Source organism: Danio rerio, chromosome 13 (assembly GCF_049306965.1).
Source record: "Danio rerio strain Tuebingen ecotype United States chromosome 13, GRCz12tu, whole genome shotgun sequence".
NCBI classification, from domain to species: domain Eukaryota; kingdom Metazoa; phylum Chordata; class Actinopteri; order Cypriniformes; family Danionidae; genus Danio; species Danio rerio.
This window is the reverse complement of record NC_133188.1, coordinates 1,917,322-1,937,934: the sequence shown is the minus strand read 5'-3', so window position 1 is coordinate 1,937,934 and position 20,613 is coordinate 1,917,322. Positions and strand designations below refer to the sequence as shown.

Here is a 20,613-nt window from a genome sequence, read left to right as displayed (position 1 = left end):
ACATTCGTTTTCAAAAAGAGTTGGCTCGTTTAAAAGTGCACATGTCAGGCTTTGTGCTGGTATGACTGCCACGTCTACAGGATGGGAGACCACATGGGAAAGCTAGGTTGCTGTTGGAGGTGGTGTTAGTGAGACCAGCTCAATCTGCGGTCTGTGTGGGTCCTAATGCCCCAGTATAGCGAAGGGGACTCTATTCTGCTCAGTGAGCATCGTCTTTCGAATGAGACGTTAAACCAAGGGTCTGAGTCTCTGTGGTCGATGTCTTTCAAAAAAAGAGCAGGGGTTTAACTCCAGCATCCTGGCCAAATTTGCACACTGGCCTCTGTCCATCTTGGCCTCCTAGCCATCCAAATACTATAATTGGCTTCTCTCCACCAATCAGCTGGTGTGTGTCCTGGCACAATATAGCTGCCCTTGCATCTACCAGGTGAATGCTACACACTGGTGGTGGATGAGGAGATTCACCACAATGTGTAAAGCACCTTGACTGTCTAGAAAACTGCTATAAAAATGTAAGGAATTATTATTTATTTATTTATTTAATAAATTAAATAAATTAAATAAATAAATAAATAAATCTGGATAAATAAATCCAGACCCTTCAAAAAAAAATTAATTAATTAAATAAATTAAATAAATAAAAAAATAAATTAAATAATTAATTTATTTATTTACTTACTTACTAATTTATTATTTATTTATTTATTTATTTATTTATTTATTTATTCATTTATTCATTCATTCATTCATTCATTCATTCATTCATTCATTCATTCAATTTATTTATTTATTTATTTATTTATTTATTTTATTTTATTTTATTTTATTTATTTATTTATTTGTTTGAGGCCAGTATTCGCGGAGATTTAGCTAACGTGTTTACCAGAAGACACAGAATGAAAAAGCAGTCCCTGTCTGTTTTACTAATTATTTAAAAACCCAGTTTTTAAATCAGTGTTTGTCTAATCAATACCATAAGAAATGACATCAATTTTAAGCTCCTTTTATGAATTGAGTGCTAAAATGCGTATCTGTGTTTTTCGTCCCAAAAGATGCAATAGGAGATCTTAAAGAAAGCTAAGGGCACCTACCTTACCCATTTTTCCAGATTTAAGAAAAGTCTTTTGTGTCCCCAGAATGCGTCTGTACAGTTTCAGCTCAAAACACCCATCAGAGTATTTATTATAGCTGTCTGAAGTTTCTGTTTTATAACTGGTAAAACCTGGTTGCTGTTTTTTTGCACTGGGCCTTTAAGGCTAGTCCTCCCCGCCCACCGTTCCCACAAGCCTGTCAGCAACATGCCTTAATCGCCGCCCTCAGTAAGCAGATCTCATGTAACATTTGTAACATGAGTACATAACATGGTGACCTGTAGTGTTCAGTGTTTGACCTGTAATCAGATTCCAGGGTCGTCTTCGGTCCTCCAGAGGCAGTGGAAGTCTCTGCAGTGTTCGGCTCATGCGGTCGGGTCTGGAGAATCGGTGAAGGTGAGAACCAGCACAGTGTCAGCGGAGGCCAAGCAGGTGAAAGCCCGGCGGAAAACTGCACGGATGCTGATGGTGGTGCTGTTTGTGTTCGCCCTCTGCTACCTGCCCATCAGCATCCTCAACATCATGAAGAGGTGAGCGCCCGGACACTCAATCACACACTGGAGACAAACAAATAAATAAATCGACAATGTCAAAACACAACATACAGAGACAAAAAAACAAACAAAAATTATGTGCTGTACTAAAAGTTGTGGTGAAAAAAACATTTGTTAAAACTAGTCTAGAGCACCAACTGCTTCTGTTAAAAACTAAAGGGCCATCTGCTGTAAAAAAAAACTAGCCTAGAGCGTCACCTACTGCTGTGAAAACCACCGTGGAGTGACAGCTACTGCTGTGAAAACTACCGTGGAGCGCAACCTACTGCTGTGAAAACTATCGAGCGCCACAATCTGTTGTTAAAAACTAGCCTAGAGCACCATCTGCTGTTAAAACTAAACTAGAGCACCATCTGCTGTTAAAACTAGCCTAGAGCACCATCTGCTGTTAAAACTAGACTAGAGTGCCATCTACTGTTAAAAAACTAGTCTAGAGCACCATCTGCTATTAAAACTAGACCAGAGTACCATCTGTTGTTAAAAACTAGCCTAGAGCGCCATCCACTGTTAAAATAACCTAGAGCGCCATCTGCTGTTAAAACTAGCCTAGATCACTATCTGCCATTAAAACTAGCCTAGAGCACCATCTGCTGTTAAAACTAGCCTAGAGCACTATCTGCTGTTAAAACTAGCCTAGAGCACCATCTGTTGTTAAAACTAGCCTAGAGCGACATCTGCTGTTTAAACTAGCCTAGAGCACCATCTGTTGTTAAAACTTGCCTAGAGCGACATCTGCTGTTAAAACTAGCCTAGAGCACCATCTGTTGTTAAAACTTGCCTAGAGCGACATCTGCTGTTAAAACTAGCCTAGAGCACCATCTGTTGTTAAAACTTGCCTAGAGCGACATCTGCTGTTAAAACTAGCCTATGTCACTGTTAAAACTAGCCTAGAGCGACATCTGCTGTTAAAAACTAGCCTAGAGCGACATCTGCTGTTAAAACTAGCCTAGAGCACCATCTGCTGTTAAAACTAGCCTAGAGCGACATCTGCTGTTAAAACTAGCCTAGAGCGACATCTGCTGTTAAAACTAGCATAGAGCGACATCTGCTGTTAAAAACAAGCCTAGAGCGACATCTGCTGTTAAAAACTAGCCTAGAGCAACATCTGCTGTTAAAAACTAGCCTAGAGCGACATCTGCTGTAAAAACTAGCCTAGAGCGACATCTGCTGTTAAAAACTAGCCTACAGCGACATCTGCTGTTAAAAACTAGCCTAGAGCGACATCTGCTCTTTTTTAGGTTTTTTTTAGATTACTTGTTTGACCTCAGGAAGACTGTCGAAATGTTGTTTTACTCACAACAAACTTGTTATTTTTAGCAACAGTGACATAAATGAAATGACATGACATGACAGTGACATGAAATAATCATGCTATATGACAGTCAATCAATCAATAATAAAAATGACATAAATGCAGAAAATGGTGTATCCTGTCTAATCCTGCCATGCTAAAATACGATTAGTAATATAATAAAAATGAAAATACCTTTTTAAACTCTTCTGTTGAGGTGGTGTTTGCATTATCATGAGCATTGTGATGTGAAGCGCTGAAGGCGTGAGACGGACGGCTGTGATAATATCTGTTAATTACGGGGCTCTTTGTACTCTGTGCTCTATGCAAACCAAGACTCTTTAATGCATTTCTGTCTAGTGCCGTTTTTTTGTTTTTTTTTTGTAAGAATTCATCTTAATGATGAATGAACATCTCCGTTCAAGTGTCTTTTATTTTTCTCACAATATAAACCTAGATTTTTACAATAAAGGAAGCATAAGAAGGCCCAAAGTCATATTTTGAAAAATCTCCACGCAGAAAACCTCTTGTGTTTTAACAGACATGCACGTCCATCAAATCTCAAGAGGTTTTCTTTGTGGAGATTTTTCAAAATGTAACTTTGGGCATTAAAGAGATTTTGTAGGATATTTTCAGCACTTTTATCATCTGCTAGATGTGTGATTGCTTATAGGTTTGATTATACCGCTCCTTAAAGGCACAGTAGGGAATTTTGTCCACTAGAGGGCGATTATTCACAACAAACAAAGATGTAGTTTGATGACTCTGTGACTGAGTGTGGGATCATCTTGTTGATTCCGGCTTGCTGATTTTCCCACATTGTCACACAAGTAAGCAGTGTGTTTGAGGTTTTCCTAAAATACTATCTACAGTTGTGCCTCCAATTTACTTAAATGTTGTCAATTAGCCAATCAGAAACTTCCAAACCTTGACATCATCATCTGAGCTTTTTCAGAGGCAGAATAATCTTATTTTATGTAAAATTGACTTTCAAGAAAAGTTATAACAATTTCTCAAAAAAATATCTCTCTCTTTATTCTGCTGTTAAGCAGAACAAAATCTATATATAATTGTATATAGATTTTTATATAATAACAATATATATATAATAATATAATAGAATATATATAACAACAAAATCTAATATATATAATATATATATATATATATATATATATATATATATATATATATATATATATATATATATATATATATATATGGAATAGAAAGCCATTTTTTCAGTGCACCCAACACTATTTATCACAAAGTGTTAGCAATCATTGAATTGAATACTGAGAATGAATGCAAGCTTAAAAAATAAAAAATAAATAAATAAATAAATAATCCAGCTTCATGTTGTTTGTCAAAGCAGTTTCCCGCTGTATTTAAAAAAAAAACCTCGGCTTCATACATAAATGCTTTATTCATTGGGAATGTCAGAGGCTGCTTTTGATGCTTGTATTATTTATTTTATTTTTTCGTCCACCAGAGTATTCGGCGCATTCAAGAACACAGGCAACAGAGAGACTGTGTACGCCTGGTTCACCTTCTCCCACTGGCTCATATACGCCAACAGCGCCGCCAATCCAATCATCTACAATTTCCTCAGCGGTGAGATTTTATTCACCACATCAACGATACTCCATTGCTGCTTCTGGTGATCCACATCAGTGCTCTTGTTTAAAGGGGTAGTTTAACCAAAAATTAAAATCCATTGTTAATTTACTCACCCACTAGTCATTTAAGATGTACAGATGAAGTCAGAAGGATTCATGTGAATATTTTTTCCCTGATATTTCCCAAATGATGCTGAAAAGATTCAGGAATTTTTCACAGTATTTCCTTTAATATTTTTTCTTCTGGAGAAAATCTTATTAGTTTTATTTTGGCTAGAATAAAAGCAGTTTTTAATAGTTTTAAACCCATCTTAAGGTCAATAGTATTCGCCCCCTTAAGCAATATTAGTTTTGGATTGTCTCCAGAACAAACCACTGTTATACAATGACTTGCCTAATTACCCTAACTTTACCCTAATTACCCTAGTGAAGCCTTTAAATGTCACTTTAAGCTGAATACTAGTGTCTTGAAGAATATCTAGTCTAATATTATGTGCTGTCATCATGACAAAGAGAAAAGAAATCAGTTATTAGAGATGAGTTATTAAACTGTTATGATTAGAAATGTGTTGAAAATTATCTTCTCTCCCTTAAACAGAAAATGGGGGAAAATATATAGGAAGGCTAACAATAAAAGAAGATTTTGAGCTGAGTCTGTGGCTGTTGATGATTCATATAATGGCAGTGAATGGTGACAGGTTTTTACATGAAAAATAAACACATACAAAGGAGAACAAATCAATAGTCCTGGCTCCTAATGACACATTAAGGTCTTGTGAAGCGAAACGATCGCTCCATCTAAGAAAATGAACATTAGTTACTGTATTATTTGCTTTAATAATACAAAAAAAAGAGGATGTTTGGAAGGGAGGTCAGATGACGCAGTTTGTTACGCTGAGAACTGTTTGTCCACACTATGGATTAATGCTAATAATATTGTAAATAAAGTTTGTTTTCTTACACAGAGTGATTATTTTGCTTCATCAAGACCCCAGTGTGTCATGACTACTGATTTGGACTCGGTTTATTTTTAATCTAAAAAACCCTGTCACCATTCACTGCCATTATACGATCACCGGCCACTTTATTAGGTACACCTGTTGGACCCCCTTTTGCCTTGAGAACTGCCGTAATCCTTCGTGCCATAGATTCAGCAAGCTACTGGAAATATTCCTCAGAGATTTTGCTCCATATTGACATGATAGCATTACGCAGTTGCTGCAGATTTGTCGGCTGCACATCTATGATGCCAATCTCCCGTTCCACCACATCCCAAAGGTGCTCTATTGGATTGAGATCTGGTGACTGGAAGCCATTTAAGTACAGTGAACTCATTGTCATGTTCAAGAAACCAGTCTGAGATGATTCACACTTTATGACATGGCATGCGTTATCCTGCTGGAAGTAGCCATCAGAAGATGGAGACACAGTGGTGAACCACAGACCTCGGTAGTAACGAGTGCTTATTTGAGATACTGTTGGCTTTCTATCAGCTGAAACCAGTCTGGCCATTCTCCTCTGACCTCTGGCATCAACAAGGCATTTGCGCCCACAGAACTGCCGCTCACTGGACATTTCCTCTTTTTCAGATCATTCTCTGTAAACCCTAGAGATGGTTGTGCGTGAAAATCCCAGTAGATCAGCAGTTTCTGAAATACTCAGAGCAGCCCGTCTGGCACCAACAACCATGCCATGTTTAAAGTCACTTAAATTCTCTTTCTTCCCCATTTTAAACTGCAGCAGACCGTCTTGACCACGTCTACATGACTAAATGCATTGAGTTGCTGCCATGTGATTGGCTGATTAGAAATATGTGTTAACGAGCAGTTGCACACGTGTACCTAATAAAGTGGCCGGTGAATGTATATATTTTGAATAATGTTTTAGCAAATATAGTTAAAGCCTTTTTTGTACATAAAAAAATTTAAATAGAAAAATATATAATTTATATATATATATATATATATATATATATATATATATATATATATATATATATATATATATATATATATATATATAAACAAGATTAAAAACAAGGATATAATCAACAAGGATATAATCACTGGAAAATGTGAAATTTAGGACAACCTCCAGAATATGTGTGTGCAAATAAATGCAGTATTAGCACTTTAGTCCAGAGGCAATTATAAATGATAAACGGATGATGGTTTGCATTGCAGGTTTACGCATTATTGGTATTTTAGGCTCAGTTATTTAATCAAAAATGAAATAAAATGCCTACATCACATAAAAAGGTAAACCAAGCCCTGATAGTCAGGGGTGAATTTAACCAATAAGTGAGGTAAGCAGCCATGTAGGGCCCCAGGAAATTTGGGGCCACCAAGAAATACCTAAAAGTATAAATTAGAACTATAAATTATTATATATATATATTTATATATATACTTTTAGATTACTTATATATTATTCATATATATATATAAATATATATATATATATATATATATATATATATATATATATATATATATATATATATATATATATATATATATATATGAATGATCATTTTCTATCATATTTTAAAAGGTTGAGGGTCTGTATTGTATTGTAATTATTACGTCTGTGCAAATTTGTCCCCCACACCCTAGTAATAGGGCAGTCCGGCAGTCAGAAAAGAAGATCAAATGAAGGAAAAAGTCAGCCAAACAAACAAAGAAATATATACAAAGGGTGCATATTAAGACTTTGGGCCCCAAGGCTGGAATTGCTTAGGGTCCCAAAATCACTAAATCCACCCCTGCTGATAGTGTGTGATTTGGTCTTGGTGGTTTAGTAGTGTTTTTTACTAGTCATAACATTTCACTGATTTAGCAACAATTTAGTGCTGCATAGGACTGAAGCCTGTTATTTTTAAGATAATTTAGGAGACACTTTAAGCCACAATTTGTGTGTGTGTGTGTGAATACTGTCCAGAATGAGAAGCACTGCGCTATATGGCATTTCCTCCATCTGCTGGTCACTTTCAGCCATCACACCTTTCATTCCACTCACTGCTTGCAAACACACACACACACACTTGTAGTTAACTTAATCGCTTTTACAAACTTAGGTGGATTGCACAAAATACATAACTTACAAATTGTGTTGTTTCAACTCAAATAAGTATAGTTTTTGAGTGTACAATCTGATTTATAAGACATTGTTGCAGGACCAACAAACTGGGATTGCTATACTTGTGGGAACATTTTGTCCCCACAATGTGACGAATACAAGGTACACACACTAATACACGCACACACACACGGTGAAACTTCAAAGCTTTGATATTTTGAAATGCTGTTTGTCCTCTGGAATTATCCTGGACCTTTTCATTTCCAAACGCGCGCACTAATTATTTCTTCATTAGCATTGCAATACTCTCTTTGTGCAGCCGCTGCAGGTTTGATAGCATTGAGTGCATCATTACCTCCACATTTCAAGTACACTTTTGACATCGTTTAGCGAAGCACACAGGATTCACTCAACCTCCTGACAATGAATTAATCCGTTTAATCCACCGGTCATGCAGGGGGCTGGAAATTTTGGCTTGAATTTGAATTGGTCTTTTAAAAAAGCATGTAAAATGAGTGTATCTTCAGCTAAAACAGCTAGTTAATGAACCCAGTGAACTGACACATCGGTCTAACAATGGTTTGTTAGCATTCTCATTATCAAACGATCATACTATATCTGTATTTCTCAAGTGTTAAATTAGCCTCTTTTTTTAACATATCACATATTGGAAGGATATTTTGCTCTAAATTCTAAAGCACCAATGTATAATTGGTAACACTTAAAAACATTTACAGTAACACTTTAATGTTTAAACCATCTAAGGGATATTGTAACATTTAAAACATCTAAATATTATAATGCTTAAAACATCTAAGTAACACTTAACTGTTTAAAAACATCTAAGTAACATTACAACGTTTAAAAGCATCTTATTAACATTTTCAATCAACTAAGTAACTTTGAACAGTTTAAAAACATTTAAGTAATATTGTAACGTTTAAAAATATCTAAGTAACATTGTAATGTTTAAAAACATCTAAGTAATATTGTAACGTTTAAAAACATCTAAGTAATATTGTAATATTTAAAAACATCTAAGTAACATTGTAATGTTTAAAAACATCAAAGTAACATTGCAACGTTTAAAAACATCTAAGTAACATTGTAACGTTTAAAAACATCTTAGTAATATTGTAACATTTAAAACATCTAAGAAACATTGTAAAGTTTAAAACATCTAAGTAATATTGTAACGTTTAATAACATCTAAATAACATTGTAACATTAAAAACATCTTAGTAATATTGTAACATTTAAAACATCTAAGTAACATTGTAAAGTTTAAAACATCTAAGTAATATTATAACGTTTAAAACATCTAAGTAACATTGTAACGTTTAAAAACATCTTTGTAATATTGTAACGTTTTAAACATCTAAGTAATATTGTAACGTTTAAAAACATCTAAGTAATATTGTAACGTTTAATAACATCTAAGTAACATTGTAACGTTTAAAACATCTAAGTAACATTGTAACATTTAAAACATCTTTGTAATATTGTAACGTTTAAAACATCTAAGTAATATTGTAACGTTTAAAACATCTAAGTAACATTGTAACGTTTAAAAACATCTTTGTAATATTGTAACGTTTTAAACATCTAAGTAATATTGTAACGTTTAAAAACATCTAAGTAATATTGTAACGTTTAATAACATCTAAGTAACATTGTAACGTTTAAAACATCTAAGTAACATTGTAACATTTAAAACATCTTTGTAATATTGTAACGTTTAAAACATCTAAGTAATATTGTAACGTTTAATAACATCTAAGTAACATTGTAACGTTTAAAACATCTAAGTAACATTGTAACATTTAAAAACATCTTTGTAATATTGTAACGTTTAAAAACATCTAAGTAATATTGTAACATTTAAAAACATCTAAGTAATATTGTAATGTTTAAAAACATCTTTGTAATATTGTAACGTTTAAAAACATTGAAGTAATATTGTAAAGTTTAAAACATCTAAGTAACATTGTAACGTTTAAAACATCTAGGTAATATAACATTTAAAACATCTAAGTAACATTGTGACGTTTAAAACATCTAAGTAATATTGTAATGTTTAAAACATCTAAGTAACAATGAAAAATATTAGAGTATTCAATTTTAATGTAAATAAGAGTAATAATAATAAAAAATAAGCATTTTGTTTAAACATTTTGAGAACTCTAGATTTAAACAAGCATTTGATTTGATAATATTATAATTTTTTATAACTTAATAACTTTACATATACATGGAGCTATACAATACACATTTAAAACAAACAAAAAATAGTTTGTTGATTGTTCAAACTACTTATTTAAAATGAGCTAACAATACAATTCTTGAGTTTTTTTTGGGACAACTTGTTTTATGTTCAATTCACTCAAATTTGTAAAAACTACTAAGTGAACTTAATTCCTTCATGTTGGCCAAACACAAATCAACATTTAAAGGCTTAATTAGGTTAATTAGGGTAAAGTTAGGGTAATTAGGCAAGTTATTGTATAACAGTGGTTTGTTCTGGAGACAATCTAAAACTAATATTGCTCAAGGGGCTAATAATATCGACCTTAAAATGGCTTTAAAACAATTAAAAACTGCTTTTATTCTAGCCGAAATAAAAAAATAAGACTTTCTCCAGAAGAAAAAATATTATAGGAAATACTGTGAAAGAAATCCTGAATCTGTTCAACATCATTTGGGAAATATCTGAAAAAGAACAATAACTCTGACTTCAACTGTGTATATATATATATATATATATATATATATATATATATATATATATAAAAGTTTGATATTGCTTGATGTCTGAAATAAAATGTTTTCTGGCAGGCAAATTTCGAGAGGAGTTTAAAGCAGCGTTCATCTGTCAGTGCTCGGGTCGAGGAGAAACACACAAGCAGAGAGCGAGAGGCAGAACCAGCACAGACAGCCGAAAATCCCTGTCAACACAGGTCAACAACCTCGACAACATCTCCAGGATTTCAGACCAGGCGGTGTAGATCATCCAGTAGAACACACTGAACAGATCCAATATTGGCCAGCTTTCTGAAAATGACACTGTGTCAAGCGCTGGAGGCTTCGGGAATGGATTTTTAGGGGTATTTTTTGTGCTCATGACCCCCTGAGATGATGGATTGCATGAAAATAATGGCATGTCTCGGAAAGCCAATGAGGGCGGGAGAGATGCAACAAATGAATCAGTTTTTTCAGTGTTGAAATACTTCCTTCCTTCCACTCTTGATGGCCATATTTTGGATTGATTTCTCAGAGGAGTGAAAGCTTTGCTCAGTTTGTTGAGCATCAGACCAGCCGAACGCACTGATTCTGGCTCATCACTCGTGTGTTTTTGGATGCTGTTTTTGTTTGAGCAGCCAATGGCAGATGCAGTCTGGAAGCCTGTTTGAAAACAAACACCATTTCTGGATTTCAGACTTCTGTGGAGCTCCAAAAATGTGACATTGTTTATTTGTGTGTACTTTTGTATTAAAGGGATAGTACACCCATTTACTCAACATTTACATATACACCGAAGTGACTCGATACGTTTAATCATGTTTTATAAATACAAAATAAGATACTCTGAAGAATGTTGTAAACAGCCATTGAAATCCATAGTAGCAATATGAAATACTACTGATGCCAATGGCTGTGTTTTCCCAGCATTCTTCAGTATATCCAATGTGATCTCACTTGCGTCAGTTTGTAACTTTTTGATTTAGTAGCTGTATGAATGTGTACGATCTCAGTACGATTTGATCATCTCCCAAAGATGGTTGGGTTTGGGGATGGGCTTTGAGTACATTTTAATACAACTGAACTTTGGCCGAATTAACCACTAAACAAAATTGCCACAACAGATCAGCTACTATAGTCTGTGTTACCATAGCAACCAAAGAATGACCCCAACAGAGCAATTGCTATAGTTGATGTGTTACCGTAGCAACTATAGAATTACTACTACAGATCAACTATTATAGTTGTTGTTACCATAGCAACTATAGAATTACCACAACAGATCAATTACTATAGTTGTTGTGTTACCATAGCAACTATAGAATAACGACAACAGATCAATTACTATAGAGGTTGTGTTACCATAGCAATTATATAATTACCACAACAGATCAATTACTATAGTTGTTGTGTTACCATAGGAACTATAGAATTACCACAACAGAACAATTATTACATTTTGTTACCATAGCAACTATAGAATTAACACAACAGAACAACTACTATGTTGATGTGTTGCCATAGCAACAACAGAATTACCACAATGAAACAATTACTATAGTTTTTGCGTTACAATAGCAACTATAGAATTACCACAACAGAATAGTTACTATGTTGATGTGTTGCCATAGCAACATCATAATTACCACAACCGAACAATTACTATAGTTTGTTACCATAGCAACTATAGGATTACCACAACAGAACAATTACTATGTTGATTTATTACCATAGAAACTATAGAATTACCACAACTGATCAGTTACTATATTTTGTTACCATAGCAACTATAGACGTACCACAACAGACCAATAACTATAATTGATGTGTTATCATAGCAACTTTAAAATTACCACAACAGAACAATTACTATGTTGATATGTTACCATAGCAACTATAGAATTACCACAAAAGATCAATTACTATAGTTGATGTGTTACCATAGCAACTATAAAATTACCACAACAGACCAAATAATAGTCCTTGATGTGTTACTATAGCAACAATAGAATTACAACAGATAAATTACTATAGTTGATATGTTACCATAGCAACTATACAATTACCACAACAGAACAATTACTAGTGTTGATGTGTTACCATAGCAACTATAAAATTACCGCAACAGATCAATTTCTATAGTTCTTGTGTTACCATAGCAACTATATAAATACCACAACAGATCAACTATTTAGGTAATGTGTTACCATAGCAACTATAGAATTACCACAACAGATCAATTACTATAGTTGATATGTTACCATAGCAACTATACAATTACCACAACAGAACAAATACTATGTTGATTTGTTACCATGGCAACTATAGAATTACCACAACAGATCAATTACAAGTGTCGATTTGTTACCATAGCAACTATAAAATTACCACAACAGATCAATTTCTAAAGTTCTTGTGTTACCATAGCAACTATATAAAAACCACAACAGATCAATTACTATAGTTGATGTGTTACCATAGCAACTATAGAATTGCCAGAAGTAATTTACTAAAGCACTATGGTTAAAAAAATATAAATTACTACAGTATTTTTTATTTATTTATAGTATTTCCTAGTTAGATCAGGCTGGTGTATCTTACAGTGTGTTTAAAAGAAGAAACACAAAACAAAACGAGTAAAAGATGAGTTTTTAGGTGAACTATCCCTTTTCTTTGCTGAGAGGTTCATTTGTTGTCTTGTTCACGTGCACGTGCCTGAGCATGAACATTCAGGCTAATGTTTGGAGGACATAATGAAATGTGGGGGGAAACTGAAGAAAGTATAGATGTTAAGTCTTGTTTTCTGGAATTAAAAAGAAAATCTAAATTGAGTTTCTTATTTTACTTAAGACCAGATATCTGCGAAGGGGGTTATAATTTGTCTTTCCTTTTAAAATTAAATGACTTTTTCCGACACCATTGGTAGATGTTATAAGCAAAAAAAAGCTCAATTTTGAAAAACAGTAGAAGACAATATTATTAGCCCTTCTTTTTCAAATATTTCCCAAGTGATGTTTAAAAGAGCAATGTCAAAGTATTGTTTTACTTTGGCTGAAGTAAAAACACATATCTAAACAAATAAAAACCGTTAAAATTAATATTCTTAGCCACCTAATTAACCTAATTTGCCTAGTTAACCTTATTAACCTAACTTGCCTTTTAAGCTAAACGCTATCTTGCAAAATAACTAGTGTAATATTACACACTGTCATCATGGCAAAGACAAATAAATTAGTTATTAGAAATAAATTATGAATGTTTAAATATGTTTTTTAAAAAAATTCTCTCTGCAAATATCACTTGGGAAAAATATTGATACAGTTGAAGTCAGAATTATTAGCCCCCTTTGAATTTATTTTCTTTTTTTAAATATTTACCAAATGATGTTCAACAGATTCAGGAAATTTTCACAGTATGTCTGATAATATTTTTTTCTTCTGGAGAAAGTCTTATTTGTTTTATTTCGGACAGAATAAAAGCTGTTTTTAATTTTTTGAACAACATTTTAAGGTCAATATTATTAACCCTTTTAAGCAATTTTTCTTTTCTTGATAATCTACAGAACAAACCATCGTTATACAGTAACTTGCCTCATTACGCTAACCTGCCTAACAAAACTAACCTAGTTAAGCCTTTAAATGTCCCTTTAAGCTGTATAGAAGTGTCTTGAAGAATATATAGTCTAATTTTATTTACTGTCATCATGGCAAAGATAAACGAAATCAGTTATTAATGAAATCAGTTATTAAAACTATTATGTTCAGAAATGTGTTGTAAAAATCTGCTCTCTGTTAAACAGAAATTGGGGAAAAAATAAACAGGAGGGTTAATAATTCAAGGAGGCTTATAATTCTGATTTCAACTAAATGTAAAGGATTTTAAACTTTACAGGAGGGTTAACAACTCTGTCTTTCATGTTTCAGAAAACATTTCTTCATCTGCATGAGCTGAACAATTGCCAAATGCTTAAGTTAATGCATTTCACACTTGAGTGAATTAAGACATATAAAATAAATGGAAAATTATTTATTTTATAAGTGAACAAACCACTGAACACTTAAATAGATATTTAGATTATTGGCATATTGGTACATTTTTCAGACAATGGCTTGAAATCCTAAAGGGATAGTTCACCCAGATATGAATATGTTGTATGCGTTTACTCACACTTAACTATTATTTTTTTCCTTCTGTTGAAGATATACTGAAGAGTATGAAGAGCTCACTAATGTTTAAAACCACATGAGGGATGTTTTTTTTTTTTTTTTTTTTTTTTTTGGTGAACTATCCTTTAAAGATATTTTGAATCTTTGATGCTTGGATTGAGAATGTTTAAATATTTGTCCTGGAAAAACAGGAAAGACATATTAAGGGAGAACTTCTTTTTTTTGCAGTAAAACACAGCACAATTCAGGAAACGGGTTGCATTTGACACTTTCCGCATGCATGACTACAAACTGATCTTGTTTATGTGCTTATATTATATTATATTTATTTTGTTTATTAGGTTCAAATTTGACATTTTGAGTCATCTTTTCAGGGACAGTTTACAGTACTTTAGTCCCAATAAGCCCACATGAAAAATAAAAATACTATAGCAATGTATAGAAAATTCTTTACTGTTTTCGATCAATACTATGGTACCATAGCAACTAAATAATTACCACAACAGATCAACTACTATAGTTGTTTTACCATAGCAACTAAATAATTACCACAACAGATCAACTACTACAGTTGTGTTACCATAGCAACTAAATAATTACCACAACAGATCAACTACTATAGTTGTTTTACCATAGCAACTAAATAATTACCACAACAGATCAACTACTATAGTTGTTTTACCATAGCAACTAAATAATTACCACAACAGATCAACTACTACAGTTGTTGTGTTACCATAGCAACTAAATAATTACCACAACAGATCAACTACTATAGTTGTGTTTCCATAGCAACTAAATAATTACCACAACAGATCAACTACTATAGTTGTGTTACCATAGCAACTAAATAATTACCACAACAGATCAACTACTACAGTTGTGTTACCATAGCAACTAAATAATTACCACAACAGATCAACTACTATAGTTGTTGTGTTACCATAGCAACTAAATAATTACCACAACAGATCAACTACTATAGTTGTGTTTCCATAGCAACTAAATAATTACCACAACAGATCAACTACTATAGTTGTGTTTCCATAGCAACTAAATAATTACCACAACAGATCAACTACTAAAGTTGTGTTAACATAGCAACTAAATAATTACCACAACAGATCAACTACTATAGTTGTTGTGTTACCATAGCAACTAAATAATTACCACAACAGATCAACTACTAAAGTTGTGTTAACATAGCAACTAAATAATTACCACAACAGATCAACTACTATAGTTGTTGTGTTACCATAGCAACTAAATAATTACCACAACAGATCAACTACTATAGTTGTGTTTCCATAGCAACTATATAATTACCACAACAGATCAACTACTATAGTTGTGTTTACATAGCAACTATAAAATTACCACAACAGATCAACTACTATAGTTGTGTTACCATAGCAACTATATAATTACCACAACAGATCAACTTATATAGTTGTGTTACCATAGCAACTATAGAATTACCACAACAGATCAAATTCTATAGTTGTTACCATAGCAACTATAAAATTACCGCAACAGATTAACTACTGTAGTTGTTGTGTTACCATAGCAACTATAGAATTTCCGCAAAGATCAACTATTATATTTGATCTGTTACCATAGCAACTATAGAATTAACAGAAGCAATTTACTAAAGAACTATGGTTCAAAAACTATACTATTGACTATAAATTACTATAGTATTTGTTTTAATGTGGGAGGCACTCAATCAAACATCAAGACAGCCTTTTATTGTTCACTTAATGTGAATTTCAGCTGTGAAGTGTGCACTGTTGTGGATGTTTAGCACAGTCCCGCAGTAATTATTTGCATTGAGTGTTTGCTTGCTGGTCGTGAAGCCTGAAGCACTGAGTGTTGATGCCACTATTATTAGTCTGATGAGTACCGAGCATTAAAGCAGAATAGCACAATAATGCATCTTTGTTCCAGTGTGCTAGACACCATCACGAACATGAACAGGTGACCAGCAGGGTGTCAAACTCTTTATGATGGATTTATCTCAGGTGCTTGTCTTGATGTCTTGTGGTATTTTATTTAAAGCGTACACTTGCTGCTGCTGTTGCTGCTGCTTCTTTGTATTTTGTGTAAATATGTTTGACATTAGGTTTGTGTATGTTTTAGTTCATTAATCTACAACACTTTATGACACCCATGCTCATAATGAATTCCAATAGTTTATAATCAAGCATAACAATAAATGACACAACAAAACCTACACTGTATTATAATGACAGCTGCATTTATAACAGTATTATTAATACTTATTAGTGATGTATTTTTTAGTGTGCGTATTCATAAGCCATTATACACCGATTTATAAGTATTAATTAGTTGGTCGTGATTCATAAGGGCATCCATAACGATTGATTACAAAAGTAATGTACATTTTATGTCAAACAATCAGGGGAAAAAATTACATAGACTCCAATTTACTCATGTCATAAGAACAATCATACCCATCTTCATAAATACAATCATGACCAACTAATTAATACTTATAAATCAGAGTGTTATGAACATGTATATTGAAAAAGGCACCTCTATTAAATATTTATAACACTATTATAATCTATGTATAACTGTTATTATACACACACACACACACACACACACACACACACACACACACACAAACACACACACACATATATATATATATATATATATATATATATATATATATATATATATATATATATATATATATATATATATATATATATATATATATATATATATATATATATTTATATTTATATACTCACCGGCCACTTTATTAGGTACACCTGTCCAACTGCTTGTCAAAGCACATTTCTAACCAGCCAATCACATAGCAGCAACTCAATGCATTTAGGCATGGAGTCAAGACGATCTCCTGCAGTTCACACCGAGCATCAGAATAAGAAAGAAAGGAGATTTAAATGACTTTGAACATGGCTTGGTTGTTGGTGCCAGAAGGGCTGCTCTGAGTATTTCAGAAACTGCTGATCTACTGGGATTTTCACACACAACCATTTCTAGGGTAAAAGGGGGGCCAAATGGGTACTAGTAAGGTGTACCTAATAAAGTGGCCGGTGAGTGTGTGAGTGTGTCTATTGTGTTTTAAATGATCACTGAAAACATGCATTCTTAGGGTTATTGTTATAAAGTTTGGGTTTTGCTGTGCCTTTATAGATACATACAGCAGTTATTGCTTGATTGAAGTCATAACGAGCATGGGCATCAAAGAAAGTGTCATTATACTTCTACAAAGCCGTTGGTCCTTATTTTTTTATCAGCATATACTGTATGTAAATAATCTCCACACATGCTGACTTTTAAACAGTGTTTACCTGGGAAAATGTGAATTACACTTATCTACTCTTGTTGGTGCAATCCAAAAAAAAATAAATCAACAATTAAACAGCAACATAAGTGTTGGTGTATGTTTTAAAAGCAGTCCAAATGACGATTATTGTTACAGTTTGTTTGTTTTTCAGAGGGCCTTTGCTAGTCTTCTTTATTTGCTGTTATGCAAAAAAACACAGTTGTGTGGCAGCAGTCAATGAAAATAGCCAGCCTCTAATGGTAGGCGTTAATTAATTATATTTTTTATAATCAGACTTGTTAAAAAAACGGTGCAGAGACACTTTGATTGACATTCTCTCTCTGTACTTGTCATCAGAGAGGGAGAGCCCCGCCCATTAGTGACCTTCTCTCCCTCATTAGCATAAACAGCCCTGAGTAAGAAGCAGCTGTACGTCATTTGCATAGAAATATCTTCTCTGAAAATAGATTTTCAAAAATAGGATATTATTCATTCATTCATTTTCTTTTCGGCGTGCTTCCTTTATTAATCAGGGGTCGCCACAGTGTAATGTGAACTTTTCCAGCATATGTTTTATGCAGTGGATGCCCTCCCAGCTGCAACCCATCACTGGGAAACATCCATACACACATACACTACAGACAATTAAGCTTACCCAATTCACTGGAGCACCCGGAGGAAACCCACACCAACATGGGCAGAACATGCAAACTCCAAACAGAAATGCCAACTGAACCAGCCAGGGCTCGATTCAACGACCTTCTTGCTGTGAGGTGATTGTGCTACCCACTGCAGCACAGTGCTGATCAAAACAGGATTTAATATCACTTAATTAACAAATGCACAGTCTGTTCTACACAATACATGAAGAATGTCTGAAAAATCTTCTCTCATTCATAGTTAAATGAAATGAAATGTAAATAATCTGAAATACTCATAAAAGAAACTTTAGAAGAAGGCAGCGTGAGATTGCTTAATAAACGATGATGTTTTAATGAATGTTTTAATGAAATGTCTGATGGTTACTGTGGGTTTAGAAGACTGAACTCAATATTACAGTACATTGAAAGCCAGTGTTCTTTTAATTTAATTTATTTCCTATTTTGAGTCTAGACAGCATGACTTGTTCTGATTCTAAAACTCGGGAGTCAGTAAAATAAGAAATACAATTAATCCTATAAATAATAGGATGTCTGGTGGTTACTGTGGGTTTAGAAGAGTGAATTCAATGATATATCAAAAGTGTTTTGTTTTTTTTTATTCTTGACAGTATCATTTCTTCTGACTCTAAACATCAGACTTAAATAAATGAAGTTTATTTAAATTAAAGTTTTAATTAAACATATAAAAATTACTATTAAATAAATTTAAAATATATAAAATAAAATTAAGATATCTTCTTCTTTGGCCTTAGTCCCGTATGGTTGCGGGGTCGGCTATTTGGAACAAGTCCTTTATTTAGACTTTGTCCACATGATATTGACTTTTTTACACCTTTCGGCCGGCCTGTCGTCTGGCCCTGTCACACACTCATACACTACGGATAATTTAGCCTACCCAATTCACCTGCAGCATGTGTTTGGACTGTGGGGGAAACCGGAGCACCCGGAGGAAACCCACGCGAACGCAGGGAGAACATGCAAACTCCTCAAAAATGCCAACTGAGCCGAGGTTCCAACCAGCAACCCAGCGACCTTCTTGCTGTGAGGCGACAACACTACCGACTGCGCCACTGTTAAGATATATAGTTAAGATATAATAAATAAAATTGAAATAAACATGAATTAAATTAAACATAAACAAAACAAAATACATTTTGGTGACTGTTGCTTTAGCTACACTGTAAAAAACAAACAAACATAATTTTACGGTTTATTTCCAGCAGCCGGGGTGCAGAAAACAAATGTAAAATAACGGCTGTTAAATTACAGAAATATACCGTAAAATAACCGATATTAAATAACCGATATTAACATGTGATGACATGTGAATTTAAATTTTAGTTTAAATTTAATTTAATATCGGTTAAATAACCGACATTAAATTAAATTTAACCGATATAACCGATATTTGCTTAGATTTTAATTTCTGGTAAATTTTTTAAATTTAATATCTGTCATTTTATAGTAAATTTCTGTAACTTAACGACAGTTTTATTACGGAAATAAACCATAAAAATACAGATTTTTTTTCTGTGTACAAATGCCTATTTGTCACCAAAGTCGAAAATTCAAAACTCTAATGGCGTACAGCTGCTTCTCACTTAGGGCTGTTTATGCTAATGAGGGCGAGATGGTCACTAGTGGGCGGGGCTTTCCCCCTCTGATGACACGTATAAATAAAGAATGTCAATCAAAACGTTTCTGCAGACTGTTTTTATCAAGTCTTTATAAATTATAAACAATAAAAATTTGAATTAATTAATTTTTACCATTAGAAAGTGGATATATTCACTCACTGTCCACAAACAACTGTGTTTAACCTCTTATAAAAGTGATTTTTGCATAAAAATCCCCTTTAAAAAAGACAAATGTTCTTTATTTTGTTTTTTAAAAGTGAGTAATTTTGTAACCTGGAACGGTTAATCTGACTTCTTTTCCATAGCCGTTTATTTACTTAATGATTTTATGAAAACAGGTTTACTCACTTTTTTGAGTAAAGTCAGCTGAGGGCTGCTTTGACAGTGTGATCTGCTGCTGATTGGCTGAGGCTGCAGTGCAGGTGAGAGATATTGAGCAGCTGCTGCACCT

At 33.3% G+C, this 20,613-nt stretch overlaps 2 protein-coding genes across 20 annotated transcripts in view; one reads left to right on the top strand and one right to left on the bottom strand.

Annotated features, from left to right (window-relative positions):
- hcrtr2 (hypocretin (orexin) receptor 2) overlaps positions 1 to 10,638 on the top strand; it is a 41,472-nt gene extending 30,834 nt beyond the window's left edge. The window contains exons 5-7 of the mRNA NM_001079868.1: positions 1,401 to 1,621; positions 4,429 to 4,550; positions 10,469 to 10,638. Coding sequence (NP_001073337.1) covers positions 1,401 to 1,621; positions 4,429 to 4,550; positions 10,469 to 10,638 — 513 coding nt within the window. The remainder of the gene's footprint in view (positions 1 to 1,400; positions 1,622 to 4,428; positions 4,551 to 10,468) is intronic.
- Positions 1 to 20,613, bottom strand: part of hmgcll1 (3-hydroxymethyl-3-methylglutaryl-CoA lyase like 1) — a 245,051-nt gene that overhangs the window by 142,348 nt on the left and 82,090 nt on the right. For 10 of the 19 annotated variants that reach the window (XR_012388667.1, XR_012388663.1, XR_012388666.1 and 7 more), the window contains one exon: positions 1,391 to 1,648. Coding sequence is in view for 3 of the 19 variants with exons in the window: in XM_073919894.1 (XP_073775995.1) it covers positions 1,586 to 1,648; positions 20,511 to 20,611 (164 nt within the window). In the remaining 16 variants the exon portion in view is untranslated. Of the gene's footprint in view, positions 1 to 845; positions 1,649 to 18,518; positions 18,666 to 20,510; positions 20,612 to 20,613 lie in introns of those variants that run through there. The other 9 variants (XR_012388660.1, XR_012388656.1, XR_012388655.1 and 6 more) reach the window with 5 other exon arrangements.